The 27,248-nt window shown below is 43.5% G+C and overlaps 1 protein-coding gene across 3 annotated transcripts in view; it reads left to right on the top strand.

Moving 5' to 3' along the window:
* SAMD4A (sterile alpha motif domain containing 4A) overlaps positions 1-27,248 on the top strand; it is a 224,930-nt gene that overhangs the window by 119,703 nt on the left and 77,979 nt on the right. For all 3 annotated transcript variants that reach the window (XR_014819199.1, XM_021102232.2, XM_021102246.2), the window contains exon 3: positions 14,105-14,623. Coding sequence is in view for 2 of the 3 variants with exons in the window: in XM_021102232.2 (XP_020957891.1) it covers positions 14,105-14,623 (519 nt within the window). In the remaining variant the exon portion in view is untranslated. The remainder of the gene's footprint in view (positions 1-14,104; positions 14,624-27,248) is intronic.

Consider the following 27,248-nt stretch of genomic DNA (forward strand, 5'->3'; position numbering starts at 1 on the left):
ATTTCTAACAAGCTCCCAGGTGTGGTGGTGGCGGAGGGGGGACCCCGTGGGGACTCCTTCACTTGGAGGACTGGGCACTGGGTGTTAGGTCTTTGTGGCTCTCCTGTTCTCCCCTTACCCCCTCCCCGCTAGCCTTCGGGAGAGGGTCCCATGGGTAAGGGGGACTCATGCTAACAATTACAGAGCATTCACTGTGGGCCAGACGATGGTCCCAAGCTTTACACAGATGAACGACTTCAAATAGCACAGCAATCCTATGAGGTGTCCCATCTTCCAGATGAGGACGCTGAAGTGTACAGAATTGCCCAAGGTCATGCAGCTAACTACATGATAGGTCGAGACCCACACTCCCACAGTACAGCTAGAGGCTGTGTTCTCAATCACTGTGCTTTATTATCTTTTCCTTTCAAGTTACTTAGAGCACCTGGTATTCCTACTGTTCTTGGCAGTGAAAGGAGCCCCCAGACAACCGAGCCCATCTTAGGTACTGGTAACTGGGGTCTTGGGGTCAGAGTCTGCAGGGGGCACAGCTTTCCTACCTTCACATTTGTGTGTTTGTGTGTGCACACGCATGTGTATTTATAAGGGCTCTCTGAGAGCGGCTAGGACCTCAGGAGGGGCTGACATGAAGATGCTGGGGGCATCCACTTGCAGAGAAGCAGCCGTCCCCTTCTGCTGGGGCCAAGTGTCGCCTTACCACCCTACCCTGCTCCAGAGATTTCTGCTAATGACACTTAGTACCCTCACCAGAGACAGATGAAGCTAAGAAGGGACAGGTCTGTGTCATCAGCTGGCACAGAAAGGTGTGAGTATCTTTTGTCCAGTCTGCTCCAGCAAGCATGTGTGATCAGCACCGACCTAGGCAAACAAGTAAGAGATGCGGAAGCAGGAGGCACTGTTTGGGCCCCAAGGAGCTGACGGTCTAACCGAGGAGAACAAGTATCAGGTGGTGTTGAGCTAGACAGTATGCCGGGGACAAGCAATGAGGGCCAGAGTAGATCAGCAGGATTTGAGAAGAGAAGGTAGATTCCTAATCATGTCACAGACGATGGTGGGAGGCAGGAGGGAGCAATTTGGGGTGTATACGGGTATATCTATAACAGAGTATTTAATGATAAGTGACAGTCAGGATTTAAACAGCCAAAGATTAAGTCTCCATCAGTGTAATCATAACTGATGAAGCTCTTTGTGTTTGCCTAGTCAATAATGTGGAGGATGCTAGCTGGAGGCTCTGGGATTACTTTAGAAAATGGATTCTGGGGAGTTCCCCTTGAGGAAACGTATCCGACTAGGAACCATGAGGTTGCGGGTTTGATCCCTGGCGTTGCTCAGTGGGTTCAGGATCCGGTGTTGCTATGAGCTGTGGTGTAGGTTGCAGACGCAGCTCGGATCTGGCGTTGCTATGGCTTTGGTGTAGGCCAGTGGCTACAGCTCCGATTAGACCCTTAGCCTGGGAACCTCCATATGCTGTGGGTGTAGGACAAAAAAAACGAAAATGGATTCTGATCTTTGCAGAGTTACCTATTGGTTCTATAAGTGGAGACCTTCTTAAAAGTATTTCTTTACCCCTCTGGTTTGATTCTTTCCAAATTCTTTGTATTGCAGACATGTCTATGGAGTACAGAACTTTTCCCATGGCTGTCTCATCTCAGACCCTGTACAACCCCACTGAAAAAGAAGGATCCTAGCCCCTGGCCATATACATGGATAGGAACCAAAGATAAATATCTGACAGATTAACAAATCCATCCACCTCCCAAGGTGGTGGTGTAAAACCAGATTAAAAAGAAACAGGCCACTGCTGTCACTTCCTGCTCTGGACTAGTGTGGCCTAAGTCTTCTCACAGTTTTCACGGCTTCCTTTGGTTTAGAATTCTAGACAGTGTGTCTGAGAAGGATGAGCAAGAGGCCATTGTCCACAGACATTGTAACTCTGGTCTCTGAGCTCCTGTCTCCTCCTGCAACATTCTCACAAATTCTCCTAACATAGTGTCCCCAGCCGGTCAGTGCTCCTGATTCTGGCTCAGCCACAGGCCTGTGTGTTTAATTTCACAGTGGAATGCCCAGAAGGAGAGAAATGGCCTTGGCCATTCTCGTTCCTGATGAGAGAATTTCATCCTTTGACCATGGCTTTTTTCCTACCTTTTCTCCTCTGACCCCACTGCCCCAGGGGACTTCAGACATTAAAAAGGAGCTCCCCTTCTCAAAACAATCTGAAAAGTCTTGTTCTGTCTGATGCCTCAACAGACCTACTAACCTGAAACCGAGTTTGGTGCACAAGGAAGAGGTGAAAATAAGCTGCCCTTTTCTGCTTACCTCTGCATGAACTCTTGGAGGTGGCGAGTAGCTCAAGAGATCCAGGAAGGGAGGTGTGCCTCTAACTCCCTCTGCAGGGCTGTGGGTGACGAGGACCAGGAGGTGGGTTTGGCTCTGTTCTTGGGTTGGTCACCCAACTCCACTTTGTGCCCTTAACTAGGTCCTTCTTTTCAGTTGTCGTAGCAGTTCATTTATGACCATGGATTTGAATACGCTGCCTTAACAAAATTGTCCGTCCTCTCCTCCGTCGAATACCTTAGACAAATATTTCAGGTTTCCTACCTAAGCGAGTGATACCTTTTACAATCAGCTTTTCCAACCTGGATATTTTGGGAATATGGGTGTGCTGTTCGTTGATGACAATATTTAGAGGCATCACAGGGCTCTCACTCACATTTCAGATCCCCATCTCTCAGGATGGAAAACTTGGTCTACAAGTTGTTGAGCAACTTCCTCATTATTTTAGAAAGTGTGGGCCCCAGTGACTTAATAGTCCAGACTCATTGCAAGACATAGTGAGGCTCCATGTTGTTGGAGGTGAAACTTGTTTACTGTGGCCCTTCCCAGACTTGTGAGGTTTATAACCCTGTTGTATGAAGTGGCTGTTGTTCAGGTGGGTCTGTTGGATCAAGCACAGACCATTCCTTTGTGATCTGGCCCATTTCTATCCCTCCCAGCACCCTCCTTGGTTCACTCTGTCTGGACCTTGCCAAGGATTTTGGTCCTGGAGTTTTTTTTTTTTTGGGTCTTTTGTCTTTTGAGGGCTGCACTTGTGGCGTATGGAGGTTCTCATGCTAGGGGTCCAATTGGAGCTGTTGCTGGCAGCCTACACCACAGCCACATCAACGCCAGATCCAAGCCACATCTGCAAGCTACACCACAGCTCACGGCAATGCCAGACCCTTAACCCACTGAGCGAGGCCAGGGATCCAATCCGCAACCTCATGGTTCCTAGTCGGATTCGTTTCCACTGTACCACAAAGGGACCTCCAGTCCTGGAGTTCTTTGGACCGCGGTGGGCTTCTTTTCAGGCTCTCGTTTCCAGTGCTGCTCACAGAGCAAGGCCTGGATGTAAGTGCAGTGTGTTTCTTTCCTCTGCAGTGTCAGCGTGAAGACTGCTAATTCATTATTTTGAAATATGATTGGAGAGCCATTTTGTGGTATGTGGGGTTTGTCCGTGGTGGTCTGGGAGTGCGAGAAGTGGCACCGAAGATTAGTGAGTGGGAAAACTTCCTGCTTTTGGAACATTTATAACCTCTCCTCGGAGGGGTTTTGAGTATAAAAAACTAGCCAAGTGTGGTTTGCAAGGATTTGTCTTGCATTTGTCAAGAGTAAGGTAACATTTTCTTCATCTCTAATTTATATGCCTCTTAGGAGACCCATTCCTGGGAGGTTTTATTAGAACATAATCACTATGGCCAAAAAAATTTGGACATAGAACAGTCCTAACACAACCCTATTGGCATTGGTTTTGCCTCTTACTTCAACAGATGTTTGCAAAAGAGTTGTATTAAATGCATTTAATTCTGCTGTCTCAGCCTAACAAATCTTTATCATGAAGATTACTTTAATTGGTGTCAGTTACAATCGAGAAAAGCACCCATTATGCTTTTGTTTTCTAGCACATGGGAAAGAGTGCCATCCTAAACAGAATATTGAGAAGAGGGAGGATTTTGAAAATTGAGCTAATCATTTTATTTTCCTCTTTTACATGTCCTTGTTTTTATTTGACATTAAAGCTAAAAGTAATCAGAATTCTGCAGAGGCAAACAGCAAAGAGGTGACTGACCAGTTTAGGGGTGACAGTTGGTACCTCCTGTTGCTTGTGGGTCACCTAATCCATCAGTCTTTATTTAAGAGAAATTTCTAGAAAGTTCCTATGATTTTGAGTAAGAAATCTTGAAGTCCGATAAACCACTATCTAGGGACAATTTTATATAGCCACTAAAAAATGATTAACAAGGAAATGATAATGCAAGGAAAGTGGAGACAACGCACTACCCTCAGGACGCTTATGTCCTGTTAGAGAAAGATGGAAATCAAGAGTCATACACAACGGGTCACACGATAAGTGCTATGGAGAAAGATAAAGCAGGATGGGGACGGGGGTTGGATAAGGGAGCGAAGGGTGATGTGGGCAGCTTAAAAATGTGGACAGAGAAGGTCTCACTAAGAAGGTAACATCAGAGTAAAGATAGAACCGAGCTGAACATGAGTCTGGGGCGGGGGGAGCATCCCACACAGAGGAGATAGCAGGTGCAAAGTTGGCAGGTGGGCCCATGTCCAGTGTGTAAGGGAACAGCGAGGGAGCCAGGATGGACTGACATGGATGAGAGGCAGAGGGTGGGGCTAGATCTCAGAGGGCCTGGTGGGCCCTTCCGTGGTTTTCACTCAGAGTGAGGTGGGGAACCATTGGAATGTTTGATCAGTGAAGTGACATGACTTATCTACTGATATAAAAAAAATCATTCTGGAGTTCCCCTTGTGGCTCAGTGGGTTAAGGACCCAGCATAGTCTCTGTGAGGATGTGGGTTAGATCCCTGGCCTTGTTCATTGGGTTAAAGGATCCAGCATTGCCGTGAGCTGTGATGTAGGTCTCAAACGCGGCTCTGATCCCATGCGGCTATGGCTGTGGCTGTGGCTGGCACCTGCAGCTCCGATTCGACCCCTAGCCTGGGAACTTCCATATGCCATAAAAAGAAAAAAAAAATCATCCTGCTTGTTCTGTTGAGAACAGTCTGTTTGTGGGGTGTGGGGGCGTGGAATGCAGAAGTATGATGAGAGATAGTCATATTTTGGATATATTTTAAAGATCCAGCACAGAGGATTTGCTGACAGACTAAATGTGGGATGTAAGAGAGCAGTCAAAGATATTCCATGGTTTCCACCTGAACTCCTGGGAAGATGGGAGAGCCATTTGCTGAACAGAAAGGAAGGCCAAAGTTGCAGATCTAGTGAGAGTGAGAGCAGGGCTTCTGTTTTGGACATGTTAACCGTTACTGGGGATACAAATGTGGGAGTTGTCTGCATACACATCAGGCCAGAGGTCAGAACTGGGGCAAGTGATTAGGGGAGCTGGCCTGTTCCATGTCCTCTCAGAGGAAGGGCAGGCAGCCTTGGACCTATGAGAGTTAGTCATAGCTAGGAGGAGGTCAGAAGCCTGAAGGTGAATCCCAACCCTAATTTGAGTTCTGGGCTGAGAGCTCAGGAATGACCAATTCACTGCTGGCTGGGACCTTCAGGAGCCCTTTTGGAGTGTCCAGGAAAAGAGTGACTAAAATGGAAAATCCCCATTGAGGAGATGACAAGATCACTTGGGAGTGGGAAGAGGTCATTGTAGGTGTCTTTTGGGGCCAGATGGATCTGGTTCTTGCCCTATGAGGGCAGTCAGGTGCCTATGAGTGACCAGCACCTAACCACCATCACACTCTCAAAGACATCTCTAGTGGTTATAATTGGCTCTGGGGTCACTACATAGATTCCTGCCTTTTCTAGTGAATTCAAAGGGCAGTAGCATTTCTGAGTGATTCTTTTTATTAAGTAACATGAAGCTCCTTGTACCAGTTAGCTATTGCTAAGTGATAAATTGCCCCCAAAACATAGTGGCTTCACATAATAACATTTATCTCACAGTGTTCTAAGGGTCAGGAATTTGGCCTAGTAGTTCTCACTAAGGGTCAGGAATTTGGCCTAGTAGTCAGGAATTTGGCCTAGTAGGGTCAGGAATTTGGCCTAGTAGTTCTCACTTAAGGTCTCTTGCAAGGTTGCCATCAAGATGTTGACTAGAGCTGGAAAACCCACTCCCAAGGAGGCTCACTCACGTGGCTGCCAGTTGGGGCTGGTTGTTAGCAGGAGGCCTGGGTTCCTCCCCATACAGGGTTCTCCCAGGGCTGCTCTAGTGTCTTTGTAATGGGGGTGGCTAGCCTCCACCAGAGGGAGTGAACCAAGAGGGCAGTGGAAGCTGCAGTGCCTTTTATGACCTAGCCTCAGAACACCTCTGCCACACTCTATTGGTCACATACATCTGTTCAGATTCAGAATTGGGGGAGCGTGCTCAAGGGCACGAAGACTAAGAGGCAAGGATCTGTGGGGACCATCTTGGAATCCAGCAATCACCCTCCTTGACTATAAGGAGAAGGTTTCTATCTTCTCAATCCTTTGTATCTGCTCAAAGCACCACTTGCAGCTGTGGTAACTCCATATTACCTGGGTCCCCCATCACAACTGGTCTTATCATACAGGGCTCCACCAAATTATGAGGATGCTTCCTTAGTCACCTCTAGCTTAAAAGGGTCCTTTGGGAGACAGTACCAAATGCAGGTGCCAACACAAGAATCTCTTTGTTTGCCCTGTTTGTACTTGCCATTTTTCCCCCTGACTTTTTAGGTGCCCAGTAAGCTCACATCCCTACCAAATGCATGGTGTGTGGTATTACCGTTGTCTACCCATCCCTGACTTGTTCAGAGATGCACTGCATTTGGAAGCCTCGTTACATGATGTATCTAGGATTGAGTTTGTAATGCAGATTCTTCCAGGGAGCATTTGACCATATAAGACCCACTGGTATTTCTGCCTGTTAGCGCACTTATTTAACCAGTACTTCTTGTATGTGTGCATTTAATTTCTAGCCATTTCTCGCATGAGCAAATTGCCTAAATACACTTGTGAGAAACCCTTTTATGGTAAATATTATTAAACTGAAAACAAGGGTGTAATAAAATAGCAATTTAGGCATAATTTACTAACAACTGGAACCCTTAAACATTGACATACTATTGTGTAATAATACCAGACTTGGTATTTAAACACATTCCTTGTCACTCCAAGAATCACTGGGACAGTTTCCTAATCTTCATGGTCTTTAATTAGAGATCTTCCAAGATTTTTTTTCTACTATTCTTATGTCACCGGTTTATAAATTATAAATCATTAGCTTTTACCCACTTAACACATCCAGCAAACTCTTATCTCTGCTCTTTATCCAGAGAAATAATAGAGAAGATATTGAAAGAAAGTAAGAGAGTTAGGTGGGCACCACTGACCCTTGTTGTTCTTAGACTTCCATTTTCCAGACGGTCTACTGAAAGGAATGATATGGGAGTGGATAATAACAGAAACTGCATCACAGAAGTGATCAATTAACTGAGACTTTTGAGGATTCCTGGGTCTTCCCAGGAAGGAGAATTCCTTGTTTAACACATCTCATGAAAGTTTCCTTGCCCTCTGGAAGGTGTGCCGATGCTGCAAAGAAGTCAGGGGGGCAGCTGGGCAGGACCTGCTGTTCATGTACCAACCAAGACCTGGTGTGTAAGGCCCGTCTTCTGTTGCAGGTGGAGGTTCTGACTCTCATCAGTGCCCTGGGGATACTCATCCTGCAAGACTGACTCAGTACTAAATAGCAAGCAGGGAGGTAGACCCATGATGCTGGCTGATTAAGTTGCTGTAAAAAGGGACCTTGTGTCCTCAAAGGGCCCAGATGTATTCAAAGTCCATATGATCAGCACAGGAAGGCCTCCACAGGGAGCCAGATCATCATCAGAAAGCATTTATTAAGTTGCCCTGAAAAATCATCATCACAGAATCTAGAAATCCCTCGTCTGTGTCATCAGTTCATCCTCTCCCTGAAGGTACCTGGGGAGTTTAGTCATAGTTCAAAGGTGGTTTCCTTAGTGGATAATCAGGACGCAGAGGAGGCTAGGTGAGGTGAATGTTGAGCGGCAGCAGGTTAGTTTCATGAATCCATCTCAGAATGGGAATGACTTTGCCAAAGGTCTGAACTATTCAGAGCCAAATGGCTAAAACTTCCTTTTGCCTAGAGGGCCACTTGGATAGGTGATTGGTTATCTTTACCTCAAACGTAACCACTTATTTCAACAATAAACATGTTATCACACATGTTTGCAGATCAGTACTATGACTCAGGGCCCCTCAAAACATTCTTTCAAGTGCAGTCACCTGAAGGTCTATCTGGGGCTGGGAATTCTGCTGCCAAGTTGGTGCTGGCTGTTGGCGGTAGAACTTAGTTCCTTACCATCAAACCTCCTTCTCTGTTGGGTCACTTGAGTGTCCTCATATCATGGTGGCTGGCCTCCCCCAGAAAGAGTAACCCGAGAAAGAACAAGGTAAAAGTTGCAGCGCCTTTTATAATCCAATCCAGGAAGTCACACACTGTCACTTCTGTGACATTCTATTTGATAGGAGTGACTCTTAACTCCAGCCCACACTCTGTGGGAATTGATTAGGCTCCACCTTTTTGAGAGGCATGTTAAAGACATTGTGGATATAGTTAGAGCCACAAAAGGTACATTGTCCTCTGCAGTTCTTTTTTCCTACACTTCCATCACTGACCCAACTCTTCTGCTGATTTATATGCTCTTCTAATATTTTTACATTATTATATTTGTAAGTATTTTTCTTTTTCTTTTTCGAGCCACACTCTTGGCATATGGAGGTTCCCAGGCTAGGGGTCGAATCAGAGCTGTAGGTACCGGCCAAGGCCACAGCCATAGCAACGCAGATCTGAGATTTGTCTGCAAACTACACCACAGCTCATGGCAATGCCGGACCCTTAACCTACTGAGTGAGGTCGGGGATTGAACCTGCGTTGTCATGGATACTAATCAGATTCATTTCCATTGAACCACGATGGAAACTCCTGTATTTGTAAATATAATGTACATATAAATATGTATACGTAATTGCGTATTGTATAGTTATATTTTTATGTATTATATAATGTTATGTTACAGTTATTATAAATGTTAATGTGTTTAGCTTATAGTCATGACAGTCATTATGTATCTTTATGCTTATTTGCATACCCCCATTCTGCCACCTCACTAGCTGGGGACCCTGGGTAAGTTACTTGATCCTTCTGTGTTCTCATCCTTAAAGTAAGGCTGTAATAGGACTTACCCCATAAGCTTTGTGGAAGGATTAAATGAGGAATTACATGCACAGGACTTAGAAGAGTGCCTGGAAACATAGAAAACATTTAGTACTGTTAACTGTTAGCATGGCAGCTGGAGCAGTAGCAGAAATAGTTTGATCCAGTAGCAGAAATAGTTTGTAATTAGTCCTCAGAAGGCCATCTTATTTCCATGTTCTCAAAGGCAGTAAACAAAAGTCAGAGTTGTCTTCCTGGTCATGCCACAGCCCCACGACACCTAAGCCCTTCCCAATAGCAGAGGGAAAAAGCATTTCAGGCCTGGAAGGGATCAGGGCTGGCAGCCTCTGGTTTTCCTGTCCTCCTTGCTGTGCTTCTCCTTCCTCTGGAGCCCAGGTTAATCCCTGGCAGAATGTGCACACATGGAGATAACATGCTGCACTCTGAGTCCTATTTACATTGTGGTTTTGTTCCTTTTTTTTTTTTTTTTTTTTTCTAAGGCTGACCTTTTGTGAAAGGATAGAATATCCAAAGGGGGAAGTGACCTTCAAAAACATAGGGAGTTCCTCAGCCTCATGGATTTGTATTAAAGGTTGTTCCCAAATTTTATTTGTAAGCATACAATTTCCAGAGTATACATTTGCCGCATGTGATCAGTGTTGGCATCAGACATCAATTCAGCTTCCTCTCAGGCCCTTTTGCTTCTTGTCAGTGCCTCTTCACTTCCTTGGGCTTAATGAATAGATTTTTATCTTCATCTTAAGCATATTCATAATGTAAAACATGCCGGGTGTTTGCTGCAACTGTATTGATGAGGAAGTTAGAATTGGTGCTTCTTCATCTCCCAGAGCAACTTTAAAATAAAGCCCATATACCTGATGGAATGCATGCGGGTTGTCTCTGTCAGGTGGCAATTTGCTAAATATAGAGTCAGGGGTTTGGAGGGACCTGCTGAGGTCATCTGTGTCCTCTCACCCGCCTTCCCCATCTGAATGTCCCTAGCCCTGTGCCAGCCAAGTCAGTAGCCACTGGCCACACATGGCTTCTGAGCATTTCAGCTGTGGTGAATCCAAGTTGAGATGTGCTTACACACACACAAACACACATGTACACACACCACATCACATCCTCTTTATCCATTCATCTGCTGATGAACACTTAGGTCGCTTCTGTACTTGGCAGAATAATACTACTAAATAACACTACTGTGGACATTGGAGTGCATGTACCTTTTTGAATTAGTGTTTTTGCTTTTTTTCGGATCTATGCCCAGGAGTGGTATTGCCAGTTCATATGGTAGCTCTATTTTTAGTCTTTTGAGAAACCTTCATACTGTTTTCCACATGGCTGCACCAATTTACATTCCTACCAACAGTGAAGAATGAGATTCCCTTTTCTCCACATCCTCGCTAACATGTGTTATTTATGCTCTTTTTATAATATCCATTCGGATATTGTGTGTGAGGTGATATCTCATTGCAGTTTTGATTTGCATTTCCCTGATGATTAGCAATATTGAGCATCTTTTCTTGTGCCTGTTGGCCATCTGCATTTCCTCTTTAGAAAATGGCTTTTCAGATCTTCTGCCCATTTTTAAATTGGATTGTTTGTTTTATTGATGTTGAGTTGTATAAGCTGTTTATATATTTTGGATATTAACCTCTTATTGGTTTGATCATTTGCAAATATTTTCTCCCATTCAGAAGGTTGTTTTTTTCATTTATCAATGGTTTCCTTTGTTGTGCAACAGCTTTTAAATTTAATTAGGTCCCATTTGTTTATTTTTGCTTTTATTTCCTTTGCTTTAGGAGATGGATCCAAAGAATTTATTGCTGCAATTTATGTCAAAGAGTGTTCTGTCAATGCTTTCTTCTAGGAGTTTTGTGGTTTCCAGTCTTCCATTTAGGCCTTTAATCCATTTTGAGCTTATTTTTGTATAGGTATCAGAGAATGTTCTAATTTCATTCTTTTACATGTAGCTGTCCAGTTTTTCCAGCAACATGTATTGAGGAGACTGTCTTTTCTCCATTGTATTTTCTTACCTCCTCTGTCGTAGATTAATTGCCTGTAAGTTCATGGCTTTATTTCTGGGCTCTCTATTCTGTTCCACAAATCTATGTGTCTTTTTTTGTGCTAGTCAGTACCGTGATGTTTTGATTATGGTAGCTTTTTAGTATAGTCTGAAGTCAGGGACCATGATTCCTTCAGCTCTGTTCTTCTTTCTTGAAGATTGTTTTGGCTATTCAGGGTCTTTTGTATTTCCATACAAATTTTAAAATTATTCGTTTTAGTTCTGTGAAAAATGCCATTGGTATTTTGATAGAGATTATACTGAATCTGTAAATTACCTTGGGTCGTATGAAGTATACCCTGGATTTTGAAGACTTACTACAAAGAAAAGACTGTAAAATGTTTCATCAATAATTTTATATTGATTACAAGTTGAAATAATTGTTTGATATATTGATTAAATCAAATATATCATTAACATTAATTTTACCCCTTCTTTTTACTTTTCTTTTCATACTAGAAAAATTTATATTCCATGTGCACTCAGATTATATTTCTGACAGTGTTTCTCTGGCCCATCTGTCTTTATTCATTATACCCACAGGACAGAGGCTACATAGCCCTCCTTGGTGACACCTCTGAGTCTTTTGTTGTTCTTGCACTTCAGTTCTTTTCTACATCCAATCTTATTCTCTCTTGTTTCAGTTTGAAGACTTCTGCTTTTCACTCCTTATGAAACCCCTATTTGAAAAAAGTCAATCATCTCTTCATATTGTTTAATTGTAAGCCCAGTAACCCTATTATTTTTCACCTTTTGACTTTCTACCTCTTTTCCAACCCTGATCATTTTTAACAACCCTTAGGTCATCTCTGGCCTCTATTTTTAAAACTTGGTATCCCAAACCACCCAACATGGCTCTAAGAGAGGCCTGACTAATGCAGAGGCAAGTAGAAGGAATTATTTCCACCATTAAATACTTGGCCGGTCCTTTTGCTACATTACCTCATTTAATCCTATAACACAAGGTGGGGCAGGTGCTGGTGGTAACACTCTTGACTGATGAGGGAGTTGAGGCTCAGAGAGGTTGAGCAGCTACCAAGGATCTACTCCCAATTAGGTGGCAGAGCTGGGATTCATGCCCTGGTGTGTCTGACTCTGGCACCCACATTCTTTGATTACACGCCATGCCTTTCTTGCCTGATACTTTTCTTTGAATACACCCCTTTGTCTTTTTAATTTTTATTTTTTGCATTTTTATGGCCGCACCTGTGGTATCTGGAAGTTCCCAGGCTAGGGGTCAAATCGGAGCTGCAGCTGCTGGCCACAGCCACAGCAATGTGGGATCCAAGCCACGTATGTGACCTACACCACAGCTCGGCTGGATCCTTAACCCACTGAGCAAGGCCAGGGATCGAACCTGAGCCTTCATGGATACTAGTCGGGTTCATTACCATGAGCCATGACACGGGAAAGCCCAACCTCTTCGTCTTCAGAGGCCTTCTCATACTCAGCTGATGCATATGTAGCTTATGGTCAACAATGCCTTGAGCTTGTTCTGATGTGTTTCTGCCTCACTAGAAATGTGAAGCCCTTCTGCTAAATTCCAGAAATGCTTTTTCCAACCTGCAGATATTTTGTGAAAGTCAGAGGCACTGCCCTACCCTAGTCCTTATAATGGTCATCAGTGGGCCAGAGTTGAGGTCTTGAGGTATTAGGAATGACTTTTCAGGCCAGGAGCTTGCTTTCTTGGCATCCCAGGTCCCATGGATATCAGTCTCCAGAACAAGGAACTTCTCAAGGGCCAATTCAGGCAAAATGCATTATTAATCCATGTTTACTGAAAGGCAACAAGTTTGTGTTTTGAGTAGAAAGAAATAGGAAGAGATCCTTGTGAGAATGTTAAAAACAAATCTTCCTATGGATGAACCTTGAAGACATTATAGTGAGTGAAATAAGCCAGGCGCAAAAGGACAACACCATATGGTTCCACATATATGAGTAGTCAAATATATGGAGACAGAAAGTAGAATGCTGGTCACCAGGGACAGGGGAGGGGAGAATGGGGAGTTAGGGTTTCATGGGTACAGAATTTCAGTTTGGGAAGATGAAAAAGATCTGGAGATGGATGATGGTTATGGATGCACAACAATGTGAATGTAGTTAACACCACAGAACCATACACTTAAAATTGTTAAAATGATAAATATGCTGTATATTTTACCATAATGAAAATAACCAAATAGATCTTCTGTACATAAAGAATAGCCTGCTCAGTATGTGTGATCTAGGTGCCGCTGGAGCCAAGCCTTGGGTCCATTGTTTAGTCCAGCTTTGAGGCCACAGTTGTTCTTGGGAATCAGCTTGTCATGAGGAAGGTATAGGCTTCCTTCAATGAGCTGAAGGGCGTTGTTTTTGTCCTGCCAGATTTATCCACCTGGAAAGTCTTACCAACTTCACACCAATGCCTTTGCCAGGGCTTCAGCTGCTTTTCCATGAGTGTCTGTTTTGAGAACTCCACCAGATGGACCCTTGATTACACTCATGCTCACTTTTCCATGGAGATTTTCTTATTCCTTATTTCCCTATCTGAGGGTATGGCTAAGAAAATGATTGTGAATCTTATTTGTTTGTACCTATGTAGTCAGAGCCTCTTTGGAGACCTGTGTGAGAATTAGGTTGAACACCCAAACATCTCAGAACGTTTGTTCCATGTTTTGTCAAAGTCACTGCCCCCTGTCAACTTGAGGTCCATTATCCAACTTGATGGAGAGGCTTATTTTGCCAGGCTACCTAGGCTGAGACTCTGATCTCCAGGAATTCTCTTTATAGTGTGGTGCTTTGTGACATTATGGCTGTATTTGCTTATTTGCCCTGTATATTTTCCTTTCCAGGAATCATTAACCAATGGCAACAGGAATCCAAGGATAAAGTGATTTCCCTCCTGTTAACTCACCTGCCTTTGCTGAAGCCAGGAAACCTCGACGCAAAAGTAGAGTATATGAAACTGCTGCCCAAAATCCTGGCGCACTCCATTGAACACAACCAGCACATTGAGGAGAGCCGGCAGCTGCTGTCCTATGCTTTGATCCACCCAGCCACTTCGTTGGAAGACCGCAGTGCTTTGGCCATGTGGCTGAACCACTTGGAGGACCGCACGTCCACCAGCTTTGGTGGCCAGAACCGGGGCCGCTCGGACTCTGTGGATTATGGACAGACACACTACTATCACCAAAGACAGAACTCTGACGACAAGCTCAATGGGTGGCAGAACTCTCGGGATTCTGGGATTTGCATCAATGCCCCCAACTGGCAGGACAAAAGCCTGGGGTGTGAGAATGGCCACGTGCCCCTCTACTCCTCTTCATCCGTCCCCACCACAATCAACACGATTGGAACCAGCACAAGTACAAGTAAGTTCCCCCGGAAGCCCTTTAGTGCAGTCTGGTTTGGCGACTTGCTGTGTGTGGCATGTCCCACTGGGAATGTCTGCTCTGAGCACCCTGTAACCCTGGGAGAGAAGGGCTGATTGGAATTGGCTTGGGAAAGGGCTCTTTGGACCCCATCTTTGTTGTTCTTTCAACTCTGGAAAGTTGAAAATAATGGGCCGGTAAAAGGGAATGATGGTCCAAATTTGGGTTACAAATGACCAAAAAAAAAAAAAAAAAAAATTAAATAAGAGATTAAGTGGTGAAAGAAGGAAACTTCCTCTTTCCACAAATAGAAATGCCTTTCACCTGCTATCTTTCACCTGGGGTTTTTGGATTTGCCGAGACAGAATTACCATGTGATTTTCTAAACCCGATTCTAACCCATGGTTAACCAGACAGCCTCACGGGCTTTGTGCATTTTCTTTTCTTTTCTTTTTTTTTTTTTTTCCACTTATTTTTTTTTCTTTGTTTCTTTTTTTTCTTCCTTTCTTTCTTTTTTAAAATTTCACCCTGGAGTGTTCCTTCCCTTGCATCTTCTGGTTTTAATTCCCAGATGTCAGGGTCACTTTTCCTCCTGACCAGGGGGAGGCAGGTTTGCTAACTGAGAATGCTGCTCTGTGCTGTGGCCTGATGTGAGTGCTGTGGCCTTCTCTCGCTCCATCTAACCCCTTAGAAGAGGTGGGGCAGGAATGGCTTTGTGGGAGGGGAGAGGCAAGGACAACCTCCGGCTCTTCTGACCATTAAAAGCAAAGTGTTCCACCCACAAGCTGGAGCCAGGGCTCGGGGTCCTCTCACTTAGGCTGAGCAAATTGACAAACATGACACTGGTGCTTCTGGAAAGTGGCAGTGTGGGAGAGTGGCCTGCCATTAAACAGAATTCCTTGATGCTAATTTGCATGCATCCCTGGATACAGCATCAGTGCTGAGATGACTTTGTTCTGGGGGAGGGGGACTTTGTTCTTTGGCGGTTAGACCTTATGTGCCTGTCAAGACGCAGGAACCCCCAATTAAAAGATATGAGAGTATTAAGAATTGGCAGTGACAGCTTCTTGGCCTCTACTTCCACTTGGATCTTTTGACGAATGGGCCTTTTTAAAGGGCTTTCTCAAATACATAGTGTTGAATTTTAACTACATTGATTGAAACAGGACTTTAGTGGCATAATCAAAGAGAGACTTAAGATGCCGCGTCGATAATGCCACAATATGAGATTTTTAATTCATTTGTCTAGTTTTATGTTTAGATATTGATAAATTGCACACTTAGGGAATTGGGTGATTATTGCATCATTAATTTATTGTGTAAGAGGCTCCGGTGACAGTTTCCTCACAGACTAGTAATCCAGGGAACAGTTGCACTAACCTCTGTGTGACAGAGAGTGATGACTTGAACTCCTCAAGCAGACACTTGCAGGCTGGGATGACAGAGTTTCTTGGCCCGAGTTTCTTGGGTCAGCCACGGAATCTAGGAATTGTTACAAAACTCTCTGATAGCTGGCGAGCTCTGAGCTTCCTGTCCTCTCAAAACTTGAGTTTTATGTCATTTGTCTTGAAATTAGTCTTGGGTCATCACATTTCCATGTCTGCTGATGTACACATTCTGGTTGGGTCTTGATAAGATCGGTACATTTAAGATGGTTATCAGACTGTAGTCAACAGGCACTTTTATATTTCAGTGTGGCCACCTCACCCAACAGAGGGGAGGAAGTGCTCAGATGATTGTCATGGTCTCCTAGGCCTTTGAGTCCCGGCATGATACTTGAGCTGAAAAGGTCTTAGAGGTTTAACAAAATAATTAGGTTGTGTGTCTTGAGAAGAAGAAAGGGGTTTGAGCCCCCTTTTTTAGAGCATCAGTAGAGATAAGAGCTCAGATCTTTCCTCCAGAAGCTTTCTCTCAAACACTTAGGTTGTACCAACACTCATATCTCATAATATTTCTTTAATAAAACATTAATATCATTGCCTTACTCCTCTGCATTGTCGACAGTGGTTACATCATGTTTATCAAAGCTGCAAACTTTTAGGTCCTTGTGTCACTCGTGCATCTATCAAATATCTCCTGAGCCTCTGGGAAGCCACTTGACAAAAGGGACAGAACAAGGGCTCTGGTGTCACTGCTTCCTGGGTCCAAATCTCAGACCTGCAACTGCAATGAGCTAACTACACCTTGACCAAGTTACTTAACCTCTCTGAGCAAAGTCCCCATTTATAAAATGGGGGCATTCATGATATCTACCTGCCAGGAACATGGTGAGGATAAATGAGGTTATGTATGTACATGCCTAGCCTTGGCCAGGGCTGCCAGTGATAAGCACTTAGTAGGTGTCTGCTAAGTGAGTAAAGGAGTCAGATGGGGCAGGACCATGAGGAGCAAAGTGCCAACACTAACCCCCAAGCATCTGTGTCCTTACTTGCATCTCGTGATGGTCTCATGATAAAAGCACCTTTCCTGAACCCCAGCCAGGCAGCCTGCTCTATGGTGACTTGAATATGCTGAAACTTTTTTTGATTGCACTGCAACAGAAAATGGTTTGGACTTAAGGCTTCAGATTCCAAGAGAGAAGAGTGCCCAACTTGTTTGGGGAAAAGGAAAGAAGGTTGTTGACTGAAAGGGAGTGGGTGGGGTGAACAGCAGTAGGAGGGGTTGCCAAGGCGATGGGGAGGGAGAGATCCGACAGGGTATTGTAGGCCATTGCAAGGACCTTGACTTTTGCTCTCTGAAAACCAGGAAGCCATTGGAGGATTTTTGTCAAACAGGTGATGTGATCCAACTCGCATTTTAAAGGATTAGTTTTGGCTTCGGTATTAAGAATAGATTGTACCAGGGCAAAGACAAACGTGAAGACTAGTTAAGAGACTATTGCAGTAATCCAGGCAAGACATTGATAATGTGGACCAGGCTGACAGCAGCAGAAGGAGAAGAAGTGGTCAGAGGCTAGACATATTTCGAGAGTCTGGCCAACAAGATTTCCTGACAGAATAAGTTGGAGGTGTGAGGGGAAGAATTCAAGAATGACTCCAGGATTTTTTGCTTACACAACTGGAGGGATGGTATGGCCATCAGTTGAGATGGAGAAGTCTCTACTTATTGAAAAAGTTTGGGGGTAATATTGGGAGTTTGGTATCATACATGGGGAGTTTACATATCTGTAAGACGATGAGAGATGTCTAGTAAGCAATTGGATATATAAGCATGCAGTTTGGGAGAGAAGGCTGACCTGAGATAGACATTTGGAAATAACAAGCACAAGAGAGGTATTTAAAATTATGAAACTATGAGATGAGATTACCATGGCAAAGATGTAGGTGGAGAACCAAAGACTGAACTCAGACACTCCAATATGTCAACATGAAGGCTGGGGAAAAGAGGAGGAAGCAAAGCCAAGGAGAAACCATTGAAGTCAGAGAAAACTCAGGGGTGTGTATGTGTGTGTGTGTGTGTGTGTGTGTGTTGCAAAGCAAATTTAAGGGATGAAGAAAGTTGAGTTAGTCATTCCAAGGAGATAAGAGACAAGATAAGAACTGAAACCAGCTACAAACTTAATTTGGGATGTATATTGACTTAGAGAAGGTGCTGGTGTACAACATTATAAATAAACTGTAATTTACTAAAAAATAAAAAAAAGATGCTGGCATATTGAGATGGAGAAAATGATGTGTAGAAGGCATTGAATATAGATGGTGGAGTCACTCAGAGTTTTTGAAGGAAGGGATTAGGATGAGGCTAAAAGTAGGGGGCAAAACTGTGTCCTAATCTAACAAGAATCAATCTGTTTTCATTCATTCAGACAAAGGCAAGAGTACCTTTTATTGATTATAGAATTTAAATCAAGTGAGATCTCTTAGGATCTTTGAGCTTGGCCTTTTATTCCATGAGTTAAGAGAAGAATGGTTTGGGACAGTTGCAATATCTATTAAACACCATTTTTAAAATATGTATATGTAATGATTTTAATTTTTTTCCATTATAGCTTATTTACAGTGTTCTGTCAATTTTCTACTGTACAGCATGTTGACCATACATGTATGCATTCAGCAGTTACGCATACATGTATGCATTCTTTTTTCTCACATTATCATGCTCCATCATAAGTGACCAGACATAGTTCCCAGTATTAGGCACCATTTTGGGTAGCGTCAAAGTGTTTCCAATGAAAGGCAAGAAGGTATTTTCAGTGCCTGGCTCTCCTCTTATGGCTACTCGGGGATCTGATGACTGAGAACGAGAACGTGTAGAGTCTTTATCATGAGCCTGTGGGGCCAGAAAGGACCAGGGTATTGGCTGTCACAAGCCATACAGAAGTCTTAGTCAACTTTGTTTCGGCCATCTCTAGCAATTCCAAACACCCTGTGCTTAGAACCTGGCTTTGCATCTCTAGGTTTGCTTTCTGTCTCAGGTCTGCTATAGAAAAAGTAAACCATCCAGGAAAGGAATGAGTCTCTCTCGGTTTTCTTAAGAGCCCGCAGAATTCCCTTACAGTGAATTCAGTGCCACCTCCATACTCCAGACCGACTTTCTGTTTTCTACACTTCATTGCCCGACTTTGACCTGGGAGCAAACTATGTGCTGCAGTTACGAATGAAAGGAACTTGTTTCTATTCAAATCATTGAAATACTTCATTTCTCTTAGCATTCTTTATGTTTGGATTTGAAAACATGCCAACCTTTGCTGGCCTAGTCTGAATCAAGAACTCAGAAACTTTGGGTTACACAAACTATTCCAAAATGCTCTATTTGAACTGCCCACCTCAACAGTCTCATGCTACAGCTTGGAACCTTAGTAATTCTTTTATTAATCTCCATTGATTCTTTTTCTGATGATGAAAACAATATGTTTACAGTATTTGGTACCATCAATTTTGTAGTAGCTGCATAGTTTTTACTACATGCTGGCTACTTTTCAAAACCCTTTACATAAATATTAACTCATTCAATCCTTAAAACCCCACATGGTGGCTATGATTGTCATCCTTATTTGACAGGTGAGGAAACCAAGGCACAGGGAGGCTATGTCGCTTGACCAGTGTCACAGGCCATCTAAGTCTTGGGTCCCAAGTATGCTGGCTTTGCACTGACTCACATACTTATCATTCTGTGTCCCAGTTTCTGGTTGACATGTTCACTTCCCCTTCCTGATTATCAACTCCTTGGGGTCAGGGATTTTGCCTTCTTTATCCCTCTTTCTTGGCACCGAGAACACCCTGTGGCTCCAAAAGTCCCAGAAATAAATGTTGAAGATGGCAAGTCCCTGGCACCCCTTCAGCTGCCAGTCTCCCGTGGTGGAGCATCTCTGGGATAATGGCTGCCTCCTACTCAGCCCAGATCTTCCTTCCAGTCCTCCTCAGTTGCCTCTCACTACAACTAAGTAAGAGATGGGGTATGAGCTGAAGCCTGTCTGCCTGCCCTGCCAGAAACGTTTGCTGAACAGTAGGGACTTAGTGAATTCCTGGGCTCACTGGACAGATGTTCACGAAATTAATGAATTTCCGAGAGAAATGAGAAAGTGTCTTTGGAAATTCACCAAGTGTCTGGTGACAATATTGATCATTTACGTTCAGTCATAAGCCTCACCGTGACATTTATTGTTAGTCTTCCTTTCTTTGTGGCTTATTTTACCAACTTGGTCTCCATACCAGCAGACTTGTAATCACATCCTGTGATCTTGATTGTGGAGGTAGTTATATGAATTTATACAGGGGATAAGATGCACAAGTTCATACTAAAAAGTGTGTCCAAAAACTGCTGAGATCTAAGGTCTACAGTCTTGTTAATTGCACTGTGTTACTATCAGTTTCCTGGCTTTGATAATGCACTATAGTTGCATAAATGTCACAGGGCGGGGGAGGAGGGATGCTGGAGGATGGGTGCATTGAGACCTGCCTATGTAGTATTTTTGCAACTTCTTGTAGATCTGTAATTATTTCAAAATTGAAAGGTAAAAAGTCACAACTACTGGGGCATCCTGTGCCTGGATATTTCTTTGGCTTTGGTTCTGGTTTCTCCGCCTTCCTGGGGGGTGGAAGCTCCGTCCCTTTATGGAAAGGATGCCTGCTGGGCCCAGGGAGTGGACACCAGAAACTAACTACTTGAGCAGGCAAGGTGAGGAAGGGGGAGTCATGGATCTCAGGAAAAGTGGTTCCTTTGAGAACTTTGAATCTGCAACTGAAAAAAAACAAAAAACAAAAACCAACAACAACAAAACTTGAAGAGTTCCCATTGTGGCTTAGCAGTAATGAACCCGACTAGTATCCATGAGAATTCTGGTTTGATCCCTGGTCCCACTCAGTGGGTTAAGGATCTTGCTTTGCCATGAGCTGAGGTGTGGGTCATAGATGTGGCTCGGATCTGGCATGGCTGTGGTGTAGGCTGGCAGCTGCACCACAGATTCAACCCCTAGCCTGGGAACTTCCACATGGTGCAGGTGTGGTCCTAAAAAGAAAAAAGGAAAATCAATCAATCCCTTGCAATTCCATGAGACCCCCCCCGCCAAGGCCGCCAGGGCTGGCTCTTTCAAAGATACCTGTTTGGCTCCAAACATCCTTCCTTTTCCCTGTGCTCTTCACCTTTTCTTAAAAGGCCACTGGCTACGTCAAGCTTATTCCAGCCAGCCTGTGGAAAAGCATCAGAACACAGATATTCAAGGGGGAAGAGAGAGACCAGACAGCTTGGGGCAGGACCGAGAAGAGGTCTTGGGAAGAGGCCTCCTGGAAACTGAAAAGAGGGGCATGGCTTGGAGGCCTGGATTCTGTCTTGCAGGCTGCAGGTCACCCCCTCCTAAGCTCTGGGAGCTCCTGGTGGTGTTTGGAGTTCCTTTTAAATTTTCATAGAATTTTGACTTTTACCAACAGACTTTCTTTCTTGGTGGAAAATTTCTTCCTCCCCTAAACATTGCCACCCGGGCATGTAACTGAAAAAACCCCACTGTTTCCTTAACCCCTCATTTGCTCTTCAAAGAGGTAACTCTAGTTGCTTTGCTTCCTTTGAGAAGCATTTATAACAGCTGGCATGATATATTTTTAGCTTTAGCTTCCTTCCCCTCTGGGGGAACCTTTTTTTAAGTATGGCCCAAGGCTTCCTGATACCACATTGCGAAGATGGCTCAGTCATATCTCAGAGGATCCAATTTTGCCACTGCCTGGTCCTTCTCCCATTTCCAAGAGTCCAAAGGTTTTATAGGACTGTGCTTTTTCCTCACCATGTCCAGTGTTTGTTTTCTGGGGCCCGGAGAAGAACAATCAGAAAAAAAAAAAAACCAAAAAAACCCTGTCGTAAGCAGAAGCCTGCTGGTTTATTATGCATCAGAGATCCTGTAGCTTTTGGGGAAAGTCAAAGATCTCTGGGGTCCACATGCCTTGGGTCATGAGGCTGTACCATCCACTCCAATGACAGGATTATTAACCACTAGATGCGCTACAGAGGAAGGCAGGAGTGTTTCCAATTCAATGCTGTACTTCCAAAATAAGATGGATTCTGGCTGGAATAAATGGCTTAAATTGGACTATCCTAGGTAAGGGGAGAGGAAAGAGATGAACAGGCTGGCTTCTTCAAGAATTTTTTTGAGCTCTGTAGTCTGAGGATTTCTATTATTTCATGAGATTTATAGTCTAACAGTGGCTGCTTCATGAATCATGGGACAAAAACATCTTCTAATCTTGCATTTACTTATTTTTTTTTCTATTCTCGCTTTAAAGATTTCTGGGGACAAACACAGGTTACACTGAGAAAAGATGTAGCATGAATGTAGCTTATTGCTGGAATTGTTAATACTAAGCAAATTAAACCTCTGAAGGTCATGGTACAGGTGAGGGTAAAATTTATCATTCCTGCCATCCCTCCACCCCAGTCCTCAATGCTCTATTAGGTAAAATATGGTAGTAGGAAATCTCAGATGTAAGTCAAGGAAGGGAAGGGCATGAAGATGGGGAAGCAAGGTAGGCAGGGGGCTTCCAAAATCTGGAAAATGCTATAAATGATGTTTGCGGTTTAGAGAAAAACTAAAACTCCCAACATGCCCTGGGATAGTTATTCTTTGTCAAAGGTCTGGACCTTTCTCATAGACAAACTCTGTGGCTACAATTAAAGAGAGGTGAGGCAGCTAGCACAGGGTTTGCATTAGAAATTTGTTTCACAGCCAACCTTGCTGAGATGCATCTTTTTGGAAAAGCCCAACGAAACCCATATGGAGCTAAAAATTTGATGACAGATTATTTTATACTTTAGCCTTCTCCTTTGCATAGTAAGACACGGCAATGCAAAGGGAATTATAAGGCTGTACGTGGCATCTTAGATATTCAAGTTTGTGGTGTAAATGATAAGGCAGTCGATCAAAATCAAGAATGTGGCTTTGAGCATACTTAATTATGTTGGGAAAAGAATTTGTCTGGATTCTTCTGGCTTTCTACGGGTGATAAAAGAAACAGAATAATATGGGTTCCTTGTTTAACTGGTAGTTGACTATAGGACTTTGGAATAATAGATGACTTTTATCTATTTGAAATGTATTTTATTTGAACCTTAAGAAAACTTAGCATGCAAAAACAAAACAGAAGCAAAAAAGAACGTGGCTTTGAAATCGGATGACTTGGTGTTTAGTTCCAGCCCCACCAATAACTAGGTGTGTGATCATGGACAAGTTACTTGATTTCTAAACCTCCTTTCCTCATCTGTAAAATGAGAATACATTTCAGTAGGAGACCCCTGATTAGCTTGATCAGGGTGAGCAGTTGATGTATTAATTGCAATAGAATCATAAATAGGGCATAATACCTTAAACATATTATTTCAACACAGAGCATACATACACTCTTTTGTATAGAGTGATTGTCCTTTCTTTGAAGATAGGGTTCTGACTGAGGCTGCCTTTTTTTTGTTTTTCCTACATAGAGCACACTGTTGACATATCTTTGTGATTTCCTTAAAGTGGAGCAGGAATTTGAAGACATTTGCAAAAACAATCAGAGCACAGAATCTTCCTAGATTCTGGGTTTTTTGGTTTGTTTGTTTTTTTTTCTTTTTATAATTTAGTTCCTAGTATTCTCGCTAACACTGAATTCAACAGTAGGTTTTTTGTTTTTGTTTTTTGTGGATTTTTTTTTTTTTTGCTTTTTAGGGCCACACCCATGGCATATGGAGGCTCCCATGTTAGGAGTCAAATTGAAGGTACACCTGCTGACCTGCACCACAGCCACAGCAACACAGGCTCTGAGCCACCTCTGTGACTTACACCGCAGCTCACGACAACACCAGATCCTCAACCCACTGAACAAGGCCAGGGATTGAACCTGCAACCTCATGGTTCCTAGTTGGATTCATTTCTGCTGTGCCACAACAGGAATGCCTACTTTTTTTTTTCTAACAGTGGATTTTTTTTTTAACTGAAACAATGGATATTTCTCAAGCTCGTGACAAAGTTTTTGAGTAACTTTTTTATAATTCATGTCATTTCTGTTACACTTATTCAAATGATAGATTTACAATAAGTACAACCAGCATAAACGGGTTTGGGAATAAATTCAACTGACTCTTGCTACATTTCTAAGTCAGCTGATGGGAACAGAAGCACATTAGTAAATTTTGGTCCTTAAAGAGCCATGAGCATCTGTAGGTCCTTGAAAGAAAATGGAGAGGACTCTGTTCCAGCAAGTTGGTTCAGGGAAGATGAATTAAGAGAGCTTCTTAGGGTTGTGAGGATTAAACGAGAAATGCGTGTAAAGCACTTGCTAATAGGAGATGCTCAACAAATAATAGCCCTCATTATTATTATTTCTGTACTGGTTGTTAATACTGATACAAGTAAGGGGTGGTTCTGCAGTAAACTAGCATAGAATAAGCTTCCTAGGACAGTTCTATGACACAGTTATTCCAATAGGCTCAGTTTAAATCAAGAAACTGTCAACTGAAAAAAATGTACAACCCAGAAGTTAAGAGTTATGTTTTATGCAGTGGACAGTCTAAGGACTTCAAGCCTGGGACACAGCATCTCAGATAACGCTGAGCTACTCTTCTGAAGAGGAGGGGTGGGAGTGGGGGGCAGAATATATAGAGACTTTCACAACAATTGGCGGGTAGTCAGAATATCAAAAGATTATTTTGGAGAGTTCCTTCGTGGCTCAGTGATAATGAAACTGACTAGCGTCAACAAGGATGCAGGTTCCATCCCTGGCGTTGCTCAGTGGGTTAAGGATCCGGCATTGCTGTGAGTCATGGTGTAGGTTGTAGATGTGGCTTGGATCCCCTGTTGCTGTGGCTGTGGTATAGGCTGGCAGCTGCAGCTCTGATTCATCCCCTAGCCTGGGAACTTCCATATGCTGCAGGTGCAGCCCTAAAAAGAGGAAAAAAGATTGTTGTTAAAGAAAATCAGAACTCCCAAGTTCAGGAATTTAGTGATTTTCTATGTAGGGAAAGATGCAAGAGTCTGGGCTCACTGAACTCATTCCTTTGATGTGCATGCACCTCAGCTATCTGGGACCAGCATGCTGTGTTTTCTCTTCCTGAGCCTCCTCGGGGAGCACAGTGTGGGTGGCTGCAGCAGTTGACTAGATGGCAGCCATCTTTGTTTCCATCCTGAGTCCCCTCAGGGCTCACTGTTGGGGCAGCTGTAATGTGGTGGCTTGATGGCTGCAACATCTTTTGTTTACTGATCTGGCAGGCAGTATTTTAGTTCACAATACTTTGAATTAGCTCTGTAAAGAGCCACCATTCCACAAATACCTGTTATCTCCTTAAGGATTGTTGCAATGATATATCTTACTAAATAGCTTAAAATGGACCAGAAGAAAAAAAAAAAAAAGAGTAAAGAATAAGGTGAAAATTTGTGTTTGCCTCTTTAGGATCCATTGCTAATAGGAATCATGTTTTTTAATGGGCAACAACTATAGGACATTATTCAAATTTATTAAAATGATCCTTAAGTAACAGAATAAGAGTTAATGGAGATAAATGAGGCTCTGCCCATAGATGCAGCCTAGGGAAGTGTGGCCAGTCCCAAGAGGGCAGGGTGTTGGCTGAGCAATGTCACCCCTCCTCCACCTCATTGTGCAATCCTGCACTCGCAGGAACTCCTACTTCTTTATCAAGGTGGGAGACTGGATGACCTCTTAGGACCCTTTATGGTGCTTTCATTCTGTGCTTCTAAAGTAGAAAGTCTGACTCACAGAGTGCTGAGGATGAGTATACCGTGGTGTTATATTGGGGCGAGCCGGAGGAGGACAGCGGAATTCCAAGTGGTGTGCTGGGCTAGTCGAAGAGAATTGGTACCTGAAATGCACTCTTGCTCTGTGACTGTGGCTTCATCATGTTGGGACTGAAGAAAGTGAACTGTTGCAAGGTCTCTTTGTTTTAAGAGATCTGATAACTATTTGGCATAGTGTTGGCTGGATTCCTGTGCCACTAAGCTTTAGGGCTCTGTCTCAAAAGCTACTGCCCATTTTGGATTTTAAAAAAAAAAAAAAAAAAACCCGCACAGATTTACTTTGCCATACCTAAGTCAAAGTAAAATTAGATGTTTATTCCTCAGACCCAGTTTCCCAAGAGACATCTCTAAGTAGCATCACCCAGCACTATCTTGCAGAGCCTGGAAATTCAACTTCCTATGGAAAAGGGGACAAGGGCAAATATTAAGAAACTCAGCATCCTTCTCTAATGGGTGTTAAGGTGAAGCACATGGAAGAGAACATATACTATACACAAGTCTCATTTACATAGTGGGGGTGGTCTTTAAAAGTTGCCTGCAAGTTCCCGTTGTGGCTCAGTAGTGATGAACCCAATGAGTATCCATGAGGACACAGGTTCGATCCCTGGCCTCACTCGGTGGGTTAAGAATCTGGGAGTTCCCGTCGTGGCGCAGTGGTTAACGAATCCGACTAGGAACCATGAGGTTGCAGGTTCGGTCCCTGCCCTTGCTCAGTGGGTTAACGATCCGGCGTTGCTGTGAGCTGTGGTGTAGGTTGCAGATGCGGCTCGGATCCCGCGTTACTGTGGCTCTGGCATAGGCCGGTGGCTACAGCTCCGATTAGACCCCTAGCTCGGGAACCTCCATATGCCGCGGGAGCGGCCCAAAGAAATAGCAAAAAGACCAAAAAAAAAAAAAAAAAAAAAAGGATCTGGTGTTGTTGCTGTGGCTATGGCGCGGGCCTACAGCTGTAGTGCTGATTTGACCCCTAGCCTGGGAACTTCCATGTGCCAGGGGTGTAGCCCTAAAATGAAAAGAAAAAAAAAAAATTAAAAAACTGTAAAGTTTTTAAAAATAAATATCGAAAGGATTTTGTCATATATATGTATATATTTTTGCAATGTGTATAATAGTCCTCTTCTCTGATAGTAAATTAGAATCCTTTATGTGACTTTTTTGGTTTAGATTTGCTGTTTTTAACAAGACACATTGATATGGTGTTAGATAGGTAGGGCAGGTAGTGGCTCTAGTTCCCATCTCAAGCTGTGGTTCTAAACCCAGGGAATGCAGCCTTCCCAAATACCTTCAGGAACTAGAGCGAGAACTTGCTGAGGAAAGATGTGGCTGTGAGGGCTTGGCTAGAGTACTGCCTGGGTCTGCCTCCACCGGGTGCAGTAGGGGGCTGCTCAGGACTATAGCGTGTTTGGAAAGTTGGAA

This window comes from Sus scrofa, chromosome 1 (assembly GCF_054392235.1).
Source record: "Sus scrofa isolate SSC_HxYL_T2T_F1_AM1 chromosome 1, Sscrofa_HxYL_maternal_Yorkshire_Landrace_v2.0, whole genome shotgun sequence".
NCBI lineage: Eukaryota > Metazoa > Chordata > Mammalia > Artiodactyla > Suidae > Sus > Sus scrofa.